This window comes from Procambarus clarkii, chromosome 89 (genome assembly GCF_040958095.1).
Source record: "Procambarus clarkii isolate CNS0578487 chromosome 89, FALCON_Pclarkii_2.0, whole genome shotgun sequence".
NCBI classification, from domain to species: domain Eukaryota; kingdom Metazoa; phylum Arthropoda; class Malacostraca; order Decapoda; family Cambaridae; genus Procambarus; species Procambarus clarkii.
Window position 1 is genome coordinate 12,432,477 of NC_091238.1, and position 19,328 is coordinate 12,451,804.

At 37.9% G+C, this 19,328-nt stretch overlaps 1 protein-coding gene across 1 annotated transcript; it reads right to left on the reverse strand.

The window, feature by feature from the left end:
* Positions 1-10,038: 10,038 nt before the first annotated feature.
* Rab40 (RAS oncogene family member Rab40) lies at positions 10,039-18,447 on the reverse strand. Its single transcript, XM_045732153.2, has 5 exons — positions 17,572-18,447; positions 16,417-16,610; positions 14,904-15,126; positions 13,563-13,705; positions 10,039-13,267 (listed from the first exon to the last, which is right to left on the reverse strand). Exons 1-5 carry the CDS (start codon positions 17,735-17,737, stop codon positions 13,169-13,171), a joined length of 825 nt encoding a protein of 274 aa, XP_045588109.1. The 5' UTR covers positions 17,738-18,447; the 3' UTR covers positions 10,039-13,168.
* Between the last annotated feature and the right edge of the window lie 881 nt (positions 18,448-19,328).

Sequence of the window (19,328 nt, forward strand, 5' to 3'; positions counted from 1 at the left end):
TCTTCCAGGTGGTGTGTAGCCGGACGGTACAGTTGCAGGTGGTGATGGTTGACGTCCGACGGGTGGAAGCGGTGGCTTACTCGTCGGCCGGGAAGGTGGTGAGATCCGTTTTCCGGGGTATTTGGTAGGGGGCGAGATTCGGTTACCAGAAGGTTGGGATGGTGGGCCGGATAGTTGAGGGTTGCTGGAGCTTCTGGGAGGTGAGGGGATGCTAGAGCTTCGGGGAGGTGGCGGTGGGGGGCTCCTGAAACGTCGGGAAGGTGTTGTGGCCTGTTTGGAGGATGGAGGAAGAGGAGGTGGTGGTGGTGGGCGACAGGAGGGTCGAGGAACAGTCCCTGGGTGAGGTCTGAAGAGTTGTTGCTGTCTGGAGAGTTGTTGAGGTCTGGAGGGTTGTTGTGTCACAACAATGTCCGGTCGAGGTAATGGTGCGCAGCAGGTTGTGGCGCGTTGTTTGTCATGCCTAGTAACACTGAAAAGCTGCCGCAGGTTCTCAAGAAAACCTCTACCCGGACGATGGCTGGCTGACCGAGAAGTTGGTGCCATTGTGAAAGAAGTCAGCGACACTCAGACAGTGCACCCACGGCGATACACAGCGCAGCTTGCTTGCGATCTGAGAAGAGACGTTGTAGCCAGATCCGTCCACAATAGCTAAGGACCTCCAGAGAGACCTCCCGACAACAGATGTAGTTTTAGATTTAGCTGCTCAGAACGAAATGACCCTGTAGCACGGGTTATGGTGAGCCGACAACAGACGAGTTTAGCGTTATTATAGCCGTGAGGAGGCAAGGTGCAGGAAGGGGGTTAGGTGCATATGAACACTATAGGAACATATGAATGAAGGTAACTGCAAAAGGCCTATTGGCCCATACAAGGCAGCTCCTGATTATATCTACCCAATCTCATTCATATATATCTAACCTACACATGAAATAATCGAGGGATCCAACATCTTGAAGATGTAGGATCAAACTATCGGCAAATTGCTTAACGTCTATTGTTGGAAAGTTGCTTGAATCTTGAAAATTGCAAATACCATTCGTTTTTATCTTGAAAAACATAGATTAATAAATGACTTACAATCTGGTTTTACTAATGGCCGTTCATGTTTAACAAATTTGCTATCATTTTGCAGGCGATGAGTCACAATAACGTGGCTAAAGTATGTTGACCAGACCACACACTAGAGGGGAGGTCCCTCGATTGTTTCAAGCGCGGGTGGGACATGTATATGAGTGGGATTGGGTGGTTATAAATAGGAGCTGCCTCGTATGGGCCAATGGGCCTTCTGCAGTTGCTTTTGTTCTTATGTTCTTAGGGTGAAGGGACGACGACGTTTCGATCCGTCCTGGACCATCCTCACATCGATCGACTTGAGAATGGTCCAGGACGGACCGAAACGTCGTCGTCCCTTCGCCTTCTAGTGTGTGGTCTGGTCAACTTGCTATCATTTTATTCCAGCATAGTTGATAGTTGTAAGGTTTGTGATATTGTGCACCTTGGCTTAAGCAAAGATTTTGATAAAGTGCCACATGATACAAAAATCGGGAGGGAAAAAAGACTATCACTTCAAGACAATCTAAATTGGGCTTTGAAATGGTCAAAAGATTGGCAGATGAAGTTTAATGCTGACAAATGTATGTTTTGAAGCTAGGTAATGATGATAAGAGTTACAAGATACGAGCTAGATGGTGTTGAGATTGCGAAAGAGATCTGGGAGTTATGATTAGTAAGAATTTAAAACCAAAAAATGTTCGTAATAAGGCAAATAGGACAATAGGATTTATTAATCGAAACGTTACTAATAAGACACCTGGTGTTTTTCTTCAACTTAAATTGCATTCACTGGAAAGGCGAAGAGTTAGGGGTGACATGATAGAGGTTTACAAGTGAATGAATGGACATAAAAAAGGGGATATTAGTAGGGTATTAAAAGTATCAACACAAGACAGAACACGTAACAATGGGTATAAATTGGTTAAGTTTAGATTTAGGAAAGACTTGGGTAAATACTGGTTTGGTAACAGGGTTGTTGATTTGTGGAACCAATTGCCGCGTAACATTGTGGAGGTGGTGTCGCTCGATTGTTTCAAGCATGGGTTGGACATGTATATGAGTGGGATTGGGTGGTTATAGATAGGAGCTGCCTCGTATGAGCCAATAGGCCTTAAGAACATAAGAACAAAGGCAACTGCAGAAGGCCTATTGGCCCATACGAGGCAGCTCCTATTTATAACCACCCAATCCCACTCATATACATGTCCAACCCATGCTTGAAACAATCGAGGGACCCCACCTCCACAATGTTACGCGGCAATTGGTTCCACAAATCAACAACCCTGTTACTGAACCAGTATTTATCCAAGTCTTTCCTAAATCTAAACTTATCCAATTTATACCCATTGTTTCGTGTTCTGTCTTGTGTTGATACTTTTAATACCCTATTAATATCCCCTTTGTTATGGCCTTCTGCAGTTACATAAGAACAAAGGTAACTACAGAAGGCCTATTGGCCCATACGAGGCAGCTCCTATCTATACCCACCCAATCCCACTCATATACATGTCCAATCCGCACTTGAAACAATCGAGGGACCCCACCTCCACCACGTTACGCGGTAATTGGTTTCACAAATCAACTACCCTGTTACCGAACCAGTTTTTACCCAAGTCTTTCCTAAATCTAAACTTATCCAATTTATACCCATTGTTTCGTGTTCTGTCTTGTGTTGATACTTTTAATACCCTATTAATATCCCCTTTGTTATGGCCTTCTGCAGTTACATAAGAACAAAGGTAACTACAGAAGGCCTATTGGCCCATACGAGGCAGCTCCTATTCTATAACCACCCAATCCCACTCATATACTTGTCCAACCCGTGCTTGAAACAATCGAGGGACCCCACCTCCACAATGTTACATAAGAACATAAGAACAAAGGTAACTGCAGAAGGCCTATTGGCCCATACGAGGCAGCTCCTATTCTATAACCACCCAATCCCACTCATATACTTGTCCAACCCGTGCTTGAAACAATCGAGGGACCCCACCTCCACAATGTTACGCGGCAATTGGTTCCACAAATCAACAACCCTGTTACTGAACCAGTATTTACCCAAGTCTTTCCTAAATCTAAACTTATCCAATTTATATCCATTGTTTCGTGTTCTGTCCTGTGTTGATACTTTTAATACCCTATTAATATCCCCCCGGTTATGTCCATTCATCCACTTGTAAACCTCTATCATGTCACCCCTAACTCTTCGCCTTTCCAGTGAATGCAACTTAAGCTTTGTTAATCTTTCTTCATATGAAAGATTTCTAATTTGGGGAATTAACTTAGTCATCCTACGCTGGACACGTTCAAGTGAATTTATATCCATTCTATAATATGGCGACCAAAACTGAACTGCATAATCTAAATGGGGCCTAACTAGAGCAAGATATAGCTTGAGAACCACACCAGGTGTCTTGTTACTAACGCTGCGATTAATAAATCCAAGTGTCCGATTTGCCTTATTACGAACATTTATGCATTGATCCTTTTGTTTTAAATTCTTACTAATCATAACTCCCAGATCCCTTTCGCAATCCGACTTCGCAATCACAACACCATCTAGCTCGTATCTTGTAACTCTATCATCATTACCTAACCTCAGAACTTTACATTTATCAGCATTAAACTGCATCTGCCAATCCTTTGACCATTTCAAAACCCTATCTAGATCAACTTGAAGTGATAGTGAGTCCTCCTCCGAATTAATTTCCCTACCGATTTTCGTATCATCGGCAAATTTGCAAATGTTGCTACTCAAACCTGAATCTAAATCATTTATATATATTATAAACAACAGAGGTCCCAGGACAGAGCCTTGAGGCACTCCACTTACAACATTTTCCCACTCTGACTTGATTCCATTTATACTAACTCTCTGTTTCCTTTGGTATAGCCATGCCCTAATCCAGCTTAATATAGCACCCCCAATACCATGAGACTCTATTTTTTTAATCAGTCTTTCATGTGGCACTGTATCAAAAGCTTTGCTAAAGTCAAGGTATACAACATCGCAATCCTTACCACTATCAACTGCCTCAACAATGCTAGAATAAAAAGATAACAAATTTGTTAAACATGAACGGCCATTTATAAAACCATGTTGCGACTCAATTATTAATTTATGTTTTTCAAGATGAAGACGAATTTTATTTGCTATTATAGATTCGAGTAACTTTCCCACAATAGACGTTAGGCTAATTGGTCGATAGTTAGACGCAAGTGATCTATCTCCTTTCTTAAAAACTGGTATCACATTAGCAACTTTCCAAAACTCTGGCACTCTGCCTGACTCTATTGATTTATTAAATATGGTTGACAGTGGGTCACAAAGCTCCTCTTTGCATTCTTTAAGCACCCTAGCAAACACTTCATCCGGCCCTGGGGATTTGTTTGGTTTGAGTTTTACTATTTGTTTAAGAACATCCTCCCTGGTAACTGCTAAACTCGTCAACCTGTCCTCGTCCCCACCCACATAGACTTGTTCGGCTGAAGGCATATTGTTAAGTTCCTCTTTAGTAAATACAGATACAAAATATTTATTAAAAATACTACTCATCTCTTCATCACTATCTGTTATTTGACCTGTCTCAGTTTTTAATGGACCTATCCTTTCCCTAGTCTTAGTACGATATAACTGAAAAAACCCTTTAGGATTTGTCTTTGCTTGCCCTGCTATGCGAACTTCATAGTTTCTTTTTGCTTTCCTTATCTCTTTTTTAACATTTCTAACCAGTTGTACGAATTCCTGTTCTAAAGTGACCTCCCCATTTTTAATCCTTTTGTACCAAGCTCTCTTTTTACCTATAAGGTTCTTCAAATTCTTTGTTATCCACTTTGGGTCATTAGTATACGATCTATTCAATTTGTATGGTATACTACGTTCCTGTGCTTTGTTTAGAATATTCTTAAATAAGTTATATATTGAATCCACATCGAAATCCCCATTTAAGTCACCTATCGCTGGGTTCATGTCTCGCTCCAAGACCGGCCCACACCCCATACCCAAGCCTTTCCAATCAATTTAACCCAAAAAATTTCTTAGGCTATTAAAATCAGCTTTTCGAAAATCTGGCACTTTAACAGAATTTTCTCCTACTGGTCTATTCCATTCTATGCTAAATCTGATTTCTTTGTGATCACTGCTCCCTAGCTCACTCCCTATTTCGATGTCATTAATTTGCGTTTCCCTGTTAGTTAACACTAAATCTAAAATATTATTTTCTTGTGTTGATACTTTTAATACCCTATTAATATCCCCTTTGTTGTGTCCATTCATCCACTTGTAAACCTCTTATCATGTCACCACTAACTCTTCGCCTTTCCGTTGAATGCAATTTAAGCTTTGTTAATCTTTCTTCATATAAAAGATTTCTAATTTGGGGAATTAACTTAGTCATCCTACGTTGGACACATTCAGGTGAATTTATATCCATTCTATAGTACGGCGACCAAAACTGAACTGCATAATCTAAATGGGGCCTAACCAGAGCAAGATATAGCTGAAGAACCACACCAGGTGTCTTGTTACTAACGCTTCGATTAATAAATCCCAGTGTCCTATTCGCCTTATTACGAACATTCATGCATTGATCCTTTTGTTTTAAATTCTTACTAATCATAAGAACATAAGAACAAAGGCAACTGCACAAGGCCTATTGGCCCATACGAGGCAGCTCCTATTTATAACCACCCAATTCCCACTCATATACTTGTCCAACCCGCGCTTGAAACAATGGAGGGACCCCACCTCCACCACGTTACGCGGTAATTGGTTCCACAAATCAACAACCCTGTTACTGAACCAGTATTTACCCAAGTCTTTCCTAAATCTAAACTTATCCAATTTATACCCATTGTTTCGTGTTCGGTCTTGTGTTGATACTTTTAATACCCTATTAATATCCCCTTTGTTATGTCCATTCACCCACTTGTAAACCTCTATCATGTCACCCCTAACTCTTCGCCTTTCCAGTGAATGCAACTTAAGCTTCATAAATCATAACTCCCAGATCCCGTTCGGAATCCGACTTCGCAATCTCAACACCATCTAGATCGTATCTTGTAATTCTATCATCATTACTTAGCCTCAGAACTTTACATTTATCAGCATTAAACTGCATCTGCCAATCTTTTGACCATTTCAAAACCCTATTTAGATCAACTTGAAGTAATAGTGAGTCTTCTTCCGTGTTAATTTCCCTACCGATTTCAGTATCAATAGCTTCCAACACAATTTGGTAGAGATTCAATAAAACTGATTTTCACTTAGTACAATTTTATAAAAAACTTTTTTTTTTTTTTTTACAAAGACATGCCAGACTAAGCACGACACTTCTGTACAAAATATACAAAGACTATAGGAATTGGGGAACCGCCTCTTTCTTTTTTTACATAATCTTGATACAGTAATATATATAATAATCATAATTTTGCTGAAAACTTTGCTTTTCTGTAGAAATGCCTTCCAGAATGCTCTTATACATATGAGAGAGAAAGAGAAAGAGAGAGAGAAAGAGAGAATAAAAAGAGCTCTTGCTACCAATGTGTACCGCGATTTCATACTGGCTGGCTACAGTACTCTCAGATACACAAACAAAAGCACGTATAGCAAGTCTACGCTACACACACACACACATCCACTTTGTCATACCCTCATTGCATGGTACCAAATGATACACACTGATAAATATAATGTAGACAGTATTTTGTAATAAAGAGGATTAGACAAACTAAAGAAAAAGGAAGCAGCCATGTAAAGCTCAACCTACATGAAATGGGAGGTGCATGGAAAATAGAAGGCAACTGAAAAGCAGGTTAAAGGGATTACAAGCAATAAGGTACTGCAAAAAGCAAAGGAAGTAGACAGGTAGCTAGTCAAGAGAGGGTAATCACGTCATGCAAAAGTAGATATAAACTACGAGAAAAAAAATAGATATAGAATAGCGATTAACCCCCCCCCCCCCAGAAAAAAAGAATAAATTAAATAAAAAATGTCTAGGCAGGTACAGTATTATGATTTGCTTCATATCTTCTATTCTCAACAGGACTTTTTGTATGTACTGCTACCACCTGCTTTACATAAATTTTCTTTTATCCAGTCTAAGGTACAAACCATATCATATTAAAGAATAATACTTAATTTGGTCCTACATTTCAATGCCTTACTTCATAGCCCTGGTTTTCTATCCTTTTTTTGTTGCAAGGGTAAAATGAATGATTAAGAAATGAGCAATGAAGAACAGCTAAATGAAAAAAAATAATGCAAGGAAGCAGCAATGGGGAAATGTATAAATATTTGAGAAAGGCAAAGTCTTTTAAAAGATTTACATAATATTAACCATATTGCTTTTTAAATATGTTAACAATTATATTCATAATCAAGTGGGTCAAATTACATTAATACATATAAATAAAAATCAACCCTAGTGTAATCAAATGCACTTTTTGAGTGAGGCCCTCGCGAGCTTCAGAGCCAAGTACAGTACAGTACGTACTGGTAAAACCAAGCCTTAGGGTGATGCATGAGGCATCAGAGACCCACCCTTGCCTATCAAGAGTTAGTATCTGGCGTGCTCTACAAGTGTGAGGGAAGGAGCTTGGGGATCGAAGATCAACCTAAAACTGGAAAAAACAAAACAAAGCACAACAAAATGAGCCAATTTCTCGAAGAAGCCCAGGTAGTCTTAGATTTAAGAAATAAAGAGCCTGGTCCTGACAGGTTAGTGTGGGTCTCGGCAGCCTGACACAACCATAAGTGTAATGGTACCAGTGTTTTAGTACACTAGTCAGTGAAGAGGCCTTCCCATAAAATCAAAATACAAAGCATCCCTTACATACGCTTTCCAATCAACACAGACTGACAGGCGGGACCAAAGAGCCAAAGCTCAACCCCCACAAGCACAACTATGTGAGTACAGAATCACCTCTCAGCTGTATTATTGGTGTTTGCTTCACTGTCAACAAAGTTACAATACTGCCATAACTTGGTTAAAAACTTAATAAATACAGCTCAGTAATAATATAGTTTGAATACCACATACAGTAGTATTTAATGTACCTTATGGCAGCTGGGATTTAAACTCAATGCTACTATATATAATACCAGAGATGTATTTTGACACTTTCTCTTATATGTGAAATTATGGTCAAATTTTGTCCATGCAATATGAGATGAAAATATATTGAGAACCACTTTCTGCTGGCTATAACTATCTACATAATAAAACACAATTGCTGCTAAAGAATGAACTATGCAAGTAAACTTTAGGCAAAATAATGGTGGTCTTGAGAGCAATTCAACATCACAGCATTACAATTTCCTAGCCTAAAGAGGTGAAGGCAAAAAATTTGTACATTACCATAGTAGAGACAGTGACCAACTTCCGGTGTCATTTTTTCCCCACTTTGATTAAAAATCTTTCACTTAACGCCACACACGAGACAGTTCCTTGGAGTATAGGAGCTGTTCATTTACACATGATATTGAACTCCAATTTGTCTTCCATACCAATGGCCTTCCTAATTTCCAATTTAGAACATCATTATTCGTTTAAAAAAAAAAAACGAAAATGTAAAAAGTCCAATTATCCTTTGGTGCTCTGATCTTAACATTGGAAGTCACAATACAATATAACCATCAGACACTAACACATCTGCGTGATACCCTAACAGACTGGACGAACTGCTGAAATATCTGACTTGGACGAATATATTTAAATACAATTGAGTGACATTAACAAAGTGCTATACAAGTTTCTGAAGCCTTAGCAGTCTAACCATAAACATTAACATGCTATTAACAATAATATTGCCATATTGTTTTCATACAGAAATTGCCTGGCCAAGAGCAAGGAAAAATGTTGCGTTGCAAACTACATACCTGTAATGGTTAAATATTATTGTATATCAAGAAAATACAACAACAACAAAAAGATTAATACAAATAATAATTATAAAAATGCATATCTTGCAGAGCATCAAACTCAGATGATGCAAGAAAAGTCGTCAGGGAATAACAATTTCTTTGCAATTAATTGTTCGTTTGTTCTTGGCATAAACAATACTTCCCTAAGTCATATTTAGCCTTCAGACATGCATTACACAACTGCACAAGGGTTGTGGGCAGCAAATTTATAAAAGTCAAATTCAGATGTTTGCTCAGAAGTCATTTTAATTTTTGTTATTCTATGAAACACTTTCTGATCTTAATATTTATACACAAAAAACAGATTACTGTACATTATTTATATATATCTTCCTTAGTTTCAGTGTAAATATAATGATGGCAATCAAAATTGAATTTATTCTATAACTTTAAACTATTATACTTTATTAGAGCTTCATAATTTGAATTTATAGAATAAACTTGTATCACAAACTATACAGTGCCTCAGAAAGAACCACAAGGAATATTATTTAAAGATTAGTAAATGTACACCACTATCAAAATGAAATATTATTTCTCAATTATGAGGAAGACGCTCATTCAACAAACGCGACTTTTAGTTTTTTGGGAGATGCCAATCTTGATTTATTAAAACAAAATTAAATTTAGAAAATTACATAAATATGGAGAGAAATGACAAGATATAGCTTATAAAAAGGTACAGGAAAAATGATTTCCTCTGTTAAAAAAAAAAAAAGCCTTCCTCCATAAAAAAAAATCAGTAGACACAGTTGCCATATTTATATAATACACAGTTGTTGTTCTGTGATCTACTGTATACTGTACTTTAGTTAAGTAAAAGTGATTGTCTGAAAAAAGATAAAATTGCCACTAAATGAGCCAAGAAGTATGTAATTATCCAAGACAATACAGGTATTAACAAATCCACAGGAGCTTTGACGAGGGTTCGAACCTATGGAGCCGAATGTTCCCAGATGTGCTCTAGTCAAATCCTGTGGAAATATCATGTTAATGTGATTTCTCTGTGCAAAGACAATATTGTTAGCTGAAAATGAACAAAGGCAGAGTACCTACTGCAGTTTATTTTTAACTTGGTAATCATGTAATTCCTGGAGGTTATGTAGGTTTGCATAGGTACAGTAGATTCTGTAAAGTTGCCAGAGTATGCGGACATGCCAAACACTACATTACCTTAGATGCTACACAAATGGTTAGACAACTGCCACCGTTTTGCAAAGTTTCCAGAATTACACCTCTTCCCACCCAAAAAAATATCAAGCTGGTTCTCATTAATCTCAATAGTGTCAACTGCGGGGAGGAATGTTTTCAACATAAGATGGGAAGTAAACGTTAGGAGCAACAAATGAGGTATCTGCATGCACTGAACCGTATTATCATTTCTTCACACATTTTGGTTAGCCAACCAAGTACTTTAATACAGTAGTGAAATGACATTAAATAATGCTGCCATAAATTCTGCTCAAGTATGTATATACTAGGTGTCTGAATTACAGATACAGTGTATTAGTCCACGTCTATTCTTGCTCATTTTCATTAGTCAAGTTCACTAACTATAATTCTGTTTATGCAAAAATATACAAAAATATAACTATGATAAAGCCATTGTCATATATTCAACATCAACTCTGTGATCAGTTACTAACATTTGGATGCAACACTTGCTCATGTTACAATATTTGAACTGAAAACTAGTGAAAAATTAACAATGGTTTGGAATCTTTCCCTTCCAAACAATCATGAACGAAACATTAAATTGCTTTGAGGCTATGAAGGCCATACAAAGGAATCGAACTTGTTCCCCTCAATCCCTCCAGGACACAGTCGGCCCAAGACATTCAGGGGTTGCATGTGTGATCCAATTATACAGCCTCAATATATTATTCATAGATTCATTGCATTCTTGTAATTTCATTGTGCAACATTAAATCATTGGCCACTCCTAAATCTAAGATCACAGAATTTAATCCAAAGATGAATATAATCCTTGCTAATATTTCTAAACATCTGTAGGTAAAACACGCCTTGAGATTATAAATCTATGATTACACGTCTTAACTACAGTAATTACACAATAAAAAAGGACCTAACACATTGTGTCATGATCATGTGTGTGTGTGTAAGTGTAATTATCTATGTAATGTGTGTATTTTTCTTATAAAGTAATTTATTTGACCATAAATAGCATAAAAAGTTTGATATATAATATTCCTCTGTTAATGTAATACTTTAATGTACAGTACCTTAATTCATGTCTCTTATTTTATTTCATATTTTATCCAGAGTTACGTAACACTTCAAAACTACATCAGATTATAGTTTTTGGAACAAAAATTAATGTCTTGCAAGCATTAGGAGTGCAATGTATTTACAGTTCTTGATAAACATAGTCTAACTACAAACAATATACAAAAGGCTTTTAGTAGTATTCCAACGGAGAAATCTCCCTCCAAACAGGGCAATTATACGTTTACTTATTAATCATAGCAACAGCTGCCATCATATAAACATCTACAATAATAATGAGTACCAAGTAACAGAGGTATACAATAACTTCACGCTAAACAGAAAAAGATGAACGACCAAAAAAGTTGAATCTATATTTTATTAGGTGAACATTGGCCTTTGCAAAAAAAACCAAGAAGCTTAAAGTGACGTAGAGCTATGAGAAGGAACTGCTGACAGCCAAGTACGTGGAGAAAGCCATGGTTCAAAGACAAGTTCTGTATTTTAAGTTTTCGTTATCCACATCAATATGACCTCTCTATTTCCAATAAAATTCCAAGCTATTTCAACTCTGCAAAGTTCCCATAATAATATCAATAAACTTGACAATTATAGTTGCAACAAATTTTCCACTTCCTATTACTGTGTTTGATTATCTACCTTGCGGTTACCTTGTGATGATTTCTGGGCTTGACGTCCCCACGGGCCGGTCCTCAACCAGGCCTCCTTAGAGTAACATGCTACCCCCTTTTTCACACTTCCTGCAGCCTCATATGGAGACAGGGTTTATTACACTTAAAACACATGACCCGGTGATTTATGACGGCTTATCATACGACCACCAATATGTGTAAATGATATATACAGTACAATACTATATACAAAATATATCTCATTATGCTGACACTTTCTACCTTCATAGAATAACAAGACTAAGTTTAAAGAAGTAACAGCAGATGCAAGACGAAATATTTTTTCTGAGAGCACTCATTTTTTTTTTTTTTTTGAGACTATAAACATATTTCTATACCCTAAAATATTAGTTACCCAATGGACATTTGCCCCATGTCAGAAGACAAATCCCACAATATCATAAGATCTTATTGCAAGTCTCAATTTGATATCACAAGAGATCTAATTGTAATTTCCACTTTCCTATCACAATTCAATTATTTTTCACCACCCACAGGTCCCCAAAACACTGCAGTAAGCTGTCCACACCACTAACTTCACTCTCGGTATACTGTCACGAGCACAATTTCTCACTTAAACTGTGCAGTGTTGGTTGATTTCTTCACCAAAGTTATTGCTTTAATCAACTTAATTTCCTCTTTGGCAGCAGCATTGCCAAAGCTTCATTCGTAAGAAATTTTTAAGTAACTTAAAAATTAATTGTACAATTATATTATCAGTATTAATAATAAACTCACACAGAGAAATTACCAAAGTCTAATATTCAAAGAAACCTGCATGATAGCCGACTTGCATATCCCGTAGGCATTCATAGAATAGTTAAACACAAAATGTGTGCGAGCCCTAACAAAACGAGTGTCAGACATTCATCAAATAATTAAAAGAATTTCATTCTAAACTGCCACTAAAATATACACCGATTACTTTTCTGGATTAATATTGAAAAAAAAAACACTAGATGAAAACAAGATACTACTACACTATTTACCATATTCTGACTATCTGTAATATCTGTTCAGCAGAAAATTGCTAAACTTCATTTACCTCGGAGAAGGAGTGCTATTCACAATACATATTTTCTTGTAGTATGAAGTGTCAATATTTCTGTATGCAACACCAAAGAATGTTGTTGGATTACAGGTAAATGATAGCAGTAAGCTGGCAAAAACTCGAGTTCTATGGTACTGTAAGTTAACAGCACTAAATGGTGAATCCTACATATTTTCAAGGGGGTGTCAGCAGGTGATGGTGAAGCGTAGGTGGTGAGGGTGACTAGCAAATAGTGCACGTAGAAGTGTTGACACAAGACGTTGTGGTGTCACCGGGAATCATTAGGTGCTTTTTTTTGTGTTTATCTGTTAATGGGATTCCCTGTAATTAAAGAAAAAAATAACATTTTAGTAGTAATTTAACCTGCCATTCAGTTAGCATATACATCTTAATCTTAACAAAATCATCCATCCTTTTCCTCTTTTTCCAATTGGGGGATGGATTGCCTTGGGCACGACGAGTTGATTTACATTCAAGCGAGTTCTCACTGTACATGAAAATATTTAGATACATATACAGTATGCAGAATATTATCCAGTAATTTAATATGATGAAGGAGAGGAGAGGGGGGGGGATGAAGGTGGTGAATGCATGCAGCGGTGGGGACTGTACTCACCTGTCTGAGTCGGGTTGTGTGATTGTGAATCGTGTAACTTTTCAGATGCGACTTTATCGGCTGCGGAAGTGGCAGGTGCTCAATCCCATACACTGTAGTCGTCGCCACAATGGCACGACTGCACAATTCTTGGAGTGTTAACACTGTAGAGGAAATTTGTATACTTTGAGAAGAATTTCCCATACCTTAAATCACTAAAGGAAAATTATATTTATGCAGTATAATAAAGAATAAAATGTTTATCCTAGCTGATCAAGAGAGGTATAACCAAGATGGTCTATCTCAAGATACAGACAGTAGTGTAGCGAGTACAGGGGTGTCAGGAAACTTTCTATTTGCGGAATTTGTATTCAAGGTTTTCATCGTTAAGAGGTTACAGAATATCCAAAATGCTAATAGTTACCTACCTCTGCCCTGAGATTGAAAGGAGGGGGGGAGGGGAGGGTAAGAGAAATGGATAGTGGTCAGATCACCCCGCCCTCAAATAACCGCGTAAAAAATAAAGTTAGATGAAAAGTTAATTTCTGAACAGTCTATTCAACTGGTTCTTAGAACCATTAACATTCACACTCGCTATGGTGAATAACTGTTCAATCATCTCTGGCAAATCAGAAAATGTTTAGCAAAACACTAAAGATTAATATACTAAGCCCAGAATAACCTCCAGTAGATTCATTTGTTTTAACCCCAGCGCTCCTTGGCACAATACTTAGCCTCAGGCAAAATGATTAGTGCCCAGTCGAGCCTTCTGAAATCACTCACGAGTAGGTGTCTCCCAAGTGGTTCACATCATCATATAAGCTTGACTCCAACAAAGAAGCCACTATATAATTGGCACTCAAGTTTATCTTGTAAAGTGTAATATAACTATAAACAAAATGAAATAATACAATACCACAAGTTACAAGTACATATACATCTACAACAAGGCTAAGATCAGGAATGTTTGTACCTATTTTCTTTTCTTTAGTAACTATGACATTGATGTACCCATTCCAAACTTAAACAAGTAAATTATATTTTGTTATAAATACCAGAGTAACAAAATATGCCATTAAAAATGGATTAAAACCAAAAAGATGTTGACAAACATTTGCCATGCATTGTAAAAAGAAATCTCAACGTCTTTGACCATTGCAAGTAAAGCACAATTTATAATTGTCCTTTAGTCCAACACTTTCATAATGCCTAAAATATATGTATTATGCTGTTAAACAAATGATGTATATAGCACATCTATAACAAAATTCATTGAAACCTTAACTTGCACGCTAACTTGACAAAAATAAAACTGAAAACAGAATGGATTAAAAACCAGAGCCATAACACTCTTCCATTTACCTTTATTTGCTCTCCACAAGCGTTCCATACCATTGCGTTTCAGAGCCAATCTCGACAGTTCCGTGAAGCTCTCGACGATGTTAAAGTCACACAGAGGGCTGACCTCAAAGAGGTTCACATGATTCTTGGCAGCATACTGCTCTGCCTGACTCTGGCTTACCTGCCTCTTGAATGCCAAATGAAGTCGGTTGCCGATTAATACCTTAGGAACACCAGGAGCATGCTGGGAAAAAAATCAAGAAATCAATGTATGCAATATAAATAATTTACATGCATCTATTATGTAGGATATAGCTTTATATATACAGTATACGTAATATATATACTTACACTTCCAAGCCATTTTGGTACTTAATCTATGTACTTCTCTCTCTTCCTCCTACTTTGAAGTTTGCTTGAACACATTTCTTTGCCATTCTTATCATCATACATTAGTTAAATATGTCAAATAATCTCAATATACAGTACTCTCCACAATCTAATAATAAACAGACACCCACACCAGGCCTACACATCTTCCAATGACTTTGTAAGGTTATTCTATCCATCCTCCTAACATTACAAATGCATCTAACTTTGTTCATATAGTAGAGATTGGGTAATCAAATTTATCTAGGATTTCTCTGTATATCTAATTTTGTCCATACTCACTTTTGGCAGTCTTCTTGACATCCCCAACAAACTTTCAACTAATCTACATACTGTACTCTATCTCAAATTATTGGCTGCTAAAACTGCATTATCTGTATTCATAAAATGTATATAAAGTGAGACACACAAAAATCCTAAATGGACATCATTATAGCAAAAACTCAAAATTTGGAGAAATTTGTTACCGGAAAAACTTTGTATAGTACAGAACAGGGACCCAAATTCCAAACTGGGGAAGGGGGGAAAATATCCATATATGGTAACTCCAATGCATCATACAAAGGAAAAACAGGTTTCCCCGAAGCACAGAAGGAAATGTGAAAAAACTCCAGGCTGGAACTGGCACCTCAGAGCAAATCTCCTCTGAAGCAACAGGTAATGGGGAAGCGTGTAGCACACTCAGGGACTGTACAATGAAACATTCAGTCTAAAACAAGTCACCTAACTCAAAATAGATAATGGCTTAGAATAATGGATCATTTGGTAGTTAACCCGAACACTGCTTGGCAGTCCTACTGATGCTAAGAAAAGAGTTTGAGTTCTGCATGAAAATGCTTTCTAGCAGCAATCGGGTTTGAACTGTGTATTCTCCAGTGTCCTATTAGTACCATTTTGTTCAGGCATGGACAATTTGAAAAGTTCTAAGCTGTGACAGAGCTGACAGTTGACCTGCTCGGTGCGAGATCCTAATCCTAGGTCAACAGGGTCATGTCTTATAAAATAACCAAGTGGAATAGCACAGATAATGTCAGAAACCAGTTAGAATTCAAGAAAGAAGTTCTTGAATTTAAATTCAAGAACTTTATTTCAATTTCAATGTTGAATAATATTTATATAATGAAAAAATATTTAAATTTCTAACCTCTTGAATCTCCTTCATCCATCGATCTAGGCCCTCAAAGGACCACTTGTTGGTAATGTCATACACGAGCAGAATTCCCTGAGCACCCCGTGAGTACGATCTTATGATGGTGCAGAAGCGTCCCTGGCCAGAAGTGTCCCACAACTGCAGTTTGACCCTCTTGCCATCCAGCAGGATGGTGGTAGTCTTGTGGCCTGTGAATACCAACATGCATTAGCACTGTTCATGTGTAAATAAAACATGGCATCCACTATCTAGTGTTTCAACATAATATAGCACTATCCATGGCTGATATAGGCAATATGCTGCATGTTTAATGAAATTAAAATATAGAAATGAACTCTCAAAATATTTCCATCTTGAGTGATGCCCGATGCAGTACATTAGAAATAAATCTTAATCATACTATTTTTACATCATACAAAAAAGTACACAATGGTAACATACATGAAATTAATAAAGCTATCCATAAAACACATACAACTTTGCCAGTGTCCTTTTTTTTTAAACATTTATACAAAGTTATAAATTACTGCATTATTTTTGTATTTCTCTATCTTCATGTTTCTTGACACAAATTTATAAAAGATTCCAGGATAGACTGAAACATCACTGCTTTCCTTTCTTTTTGTGTTTGTGGGTTGAGGATTGATGCCACCCATTGTCATGATATTTTCTGAACCGAGTACTCGGTAAGTTAATCTAGGAATGTTACTCAATTCAAAGAATATCTGATCAACCGGGCAATGATTCATACACTGGGCTGTGAGCAGCCACATCGAACAGCCTGGTTGACAGACCACTAACCAGGAGGCCTGGTCAGAGATTGGAAAGTGGGGCTTTGCTCCTCAGAATCATGTAAAGCTAACCAAAAGGTATGGATACTGTTACATTATTAAGCTGAATGCAACATTGCTTACTAGTATGCAAATTAGAAACTTTGGCTGTAGTCTAATTCACATAAAATAAATTAGCACTAAATATCATGACCCAAGTAGAACGTTCTAGTAATGCTTACTAGTACATGTATTATTCATAGGCCTTGGCAATAGTTAATGTTTCACATAAAAAGAAATAAGCTCCAGATATCAAGCGTGTCATAACCTATTCTCACAGTCCATGAACTTGTACAACAAATACTTTGGTTATGCTCACCACTGCCGACACAAAAGGGGGACTCGGTGGAGCCGTCCTCGAGGGGCTGCAGGATCTCGTGTTTGCCAACATCGCTGTCGCCCACCAACAGAAACTTTAACAAGTAATCGTATGGCTTGCTGGACTCGCCTCCACCTTGCCCCCCACCGTCTGACATCACGCTCATCTCATCACTCGAACTGCTGTTGCTGACCGACACATTGGAAGACACTTTCGTTTTCTTGACTAAACTTAAAAAATAAAGAAAGGCTTGACTGTTACTGAAATCTTATCTGCACTGGTGTTAGACAGAGTTTCTCTTCCTTTAGGGCGGTGAAGCAGAGACCCACAAACCTTGCCAACACTGCCATCTGTCTTAAGAGTGTTTCCTCCACAGTTATACACTAAACCACATTCCCTGTGTCTTGCGATGTAAACAGTGTGATCTTGAAAGAAAGAGCGTCGATGCAGCTCTTTAAAAGTTTCTGCGACTTTGAGTTCTAGACACTAAGTTACAACGGTGGTAACGTGTGTGTGTTTTAACCAAGTGCGTACCACTGAAGCTGTGAGAACAGTCTAGGTGCTACTGGGGGTCATCCAGCCCAGCCAAGGACAACCAAAATCACACCACTGGTCCGCCAAGCACCAAGAGACACACACACTGTGAAAGTTTCTCCCTTCCACAATCACAATTTTTTCTCAAACCCCCACACACACTGACTACAGACAGCCTCAAGTGACAGACTGTCTCTTTGGTAATCACTGCAAGGCTCTTCTTTTCCGGAATGGGGAACAATCAGAAGGAGGGCTTAATCCACACTAAGGTATGAGAGGGGACGACTGCTGGAGGGGGAACTCAAGGACCCTCCTGTCTGCCAGTAACAAAACAAACCGAGTGCGGGTAGATGGCAGCACCAGGCTGGACTGGTCCACAGAGCACGGCCCGTCCGGCCGCCTTCTATCCCTAATTCCTATAAACCCGTAGGCCCACTACGCATGTTGAAATTGACGTTGAAATTACGTTGATTAAGGTATAAATACATACACAAAGGGATGAGGTAGCTATTCTCACCCAGTTCAATACAACGTGCTTATATGCACACACACATTTTACACAGAGCCACAGAGATTTTACAGGGAAGAGATGGTTGGGTTGACTGCATCTATCTGGACCTAAAATAGGCTTTCGACTGAGTTCCCCATAAGAGGTTGTTCTGGAAACTGGAACATATTGGAGGGGTGACAGGTAAGCTACTAACATGGATGAAAAATTTCCTAGCTGACAGAAAAATGAGGGCCGTAATCAGAGGCAAGGTATCGGATTGGAGGAATGTCACGAGTGGAGTACCACAGGGTCCAGTTCTTCCACCGGTAATGTTCATTGTCTACATAAACGATCTACCAGTGGGAATACAGAATTACATGAACATGTTTGCTGATGATGCTAAGATAATGGGGAAGATAAGAAACCTAGATGATTGTTATGCCCTTCAAGAAGACCTGGACAAAGTAAGTATATGGAGCAACACTTGGCAAATGGAATTCAATGTGAATAAATGCCATGTTATGGAATGTGGAATTGGAAAACATAGACCTCACACAACCTATAAATTATGTGAGAAATATATAAAGAATTCTGACAAAGAAAGGGATCTAGGGGTGGTTCTAGATAGAAAACTGTCACCTGAGGACCACATTAAGAACATTGTGCGAGGAGCCTATGCTACACTTTCTAACCTCAGAATTGCTTTTAAATACATGGATGGAGAAATACTAAA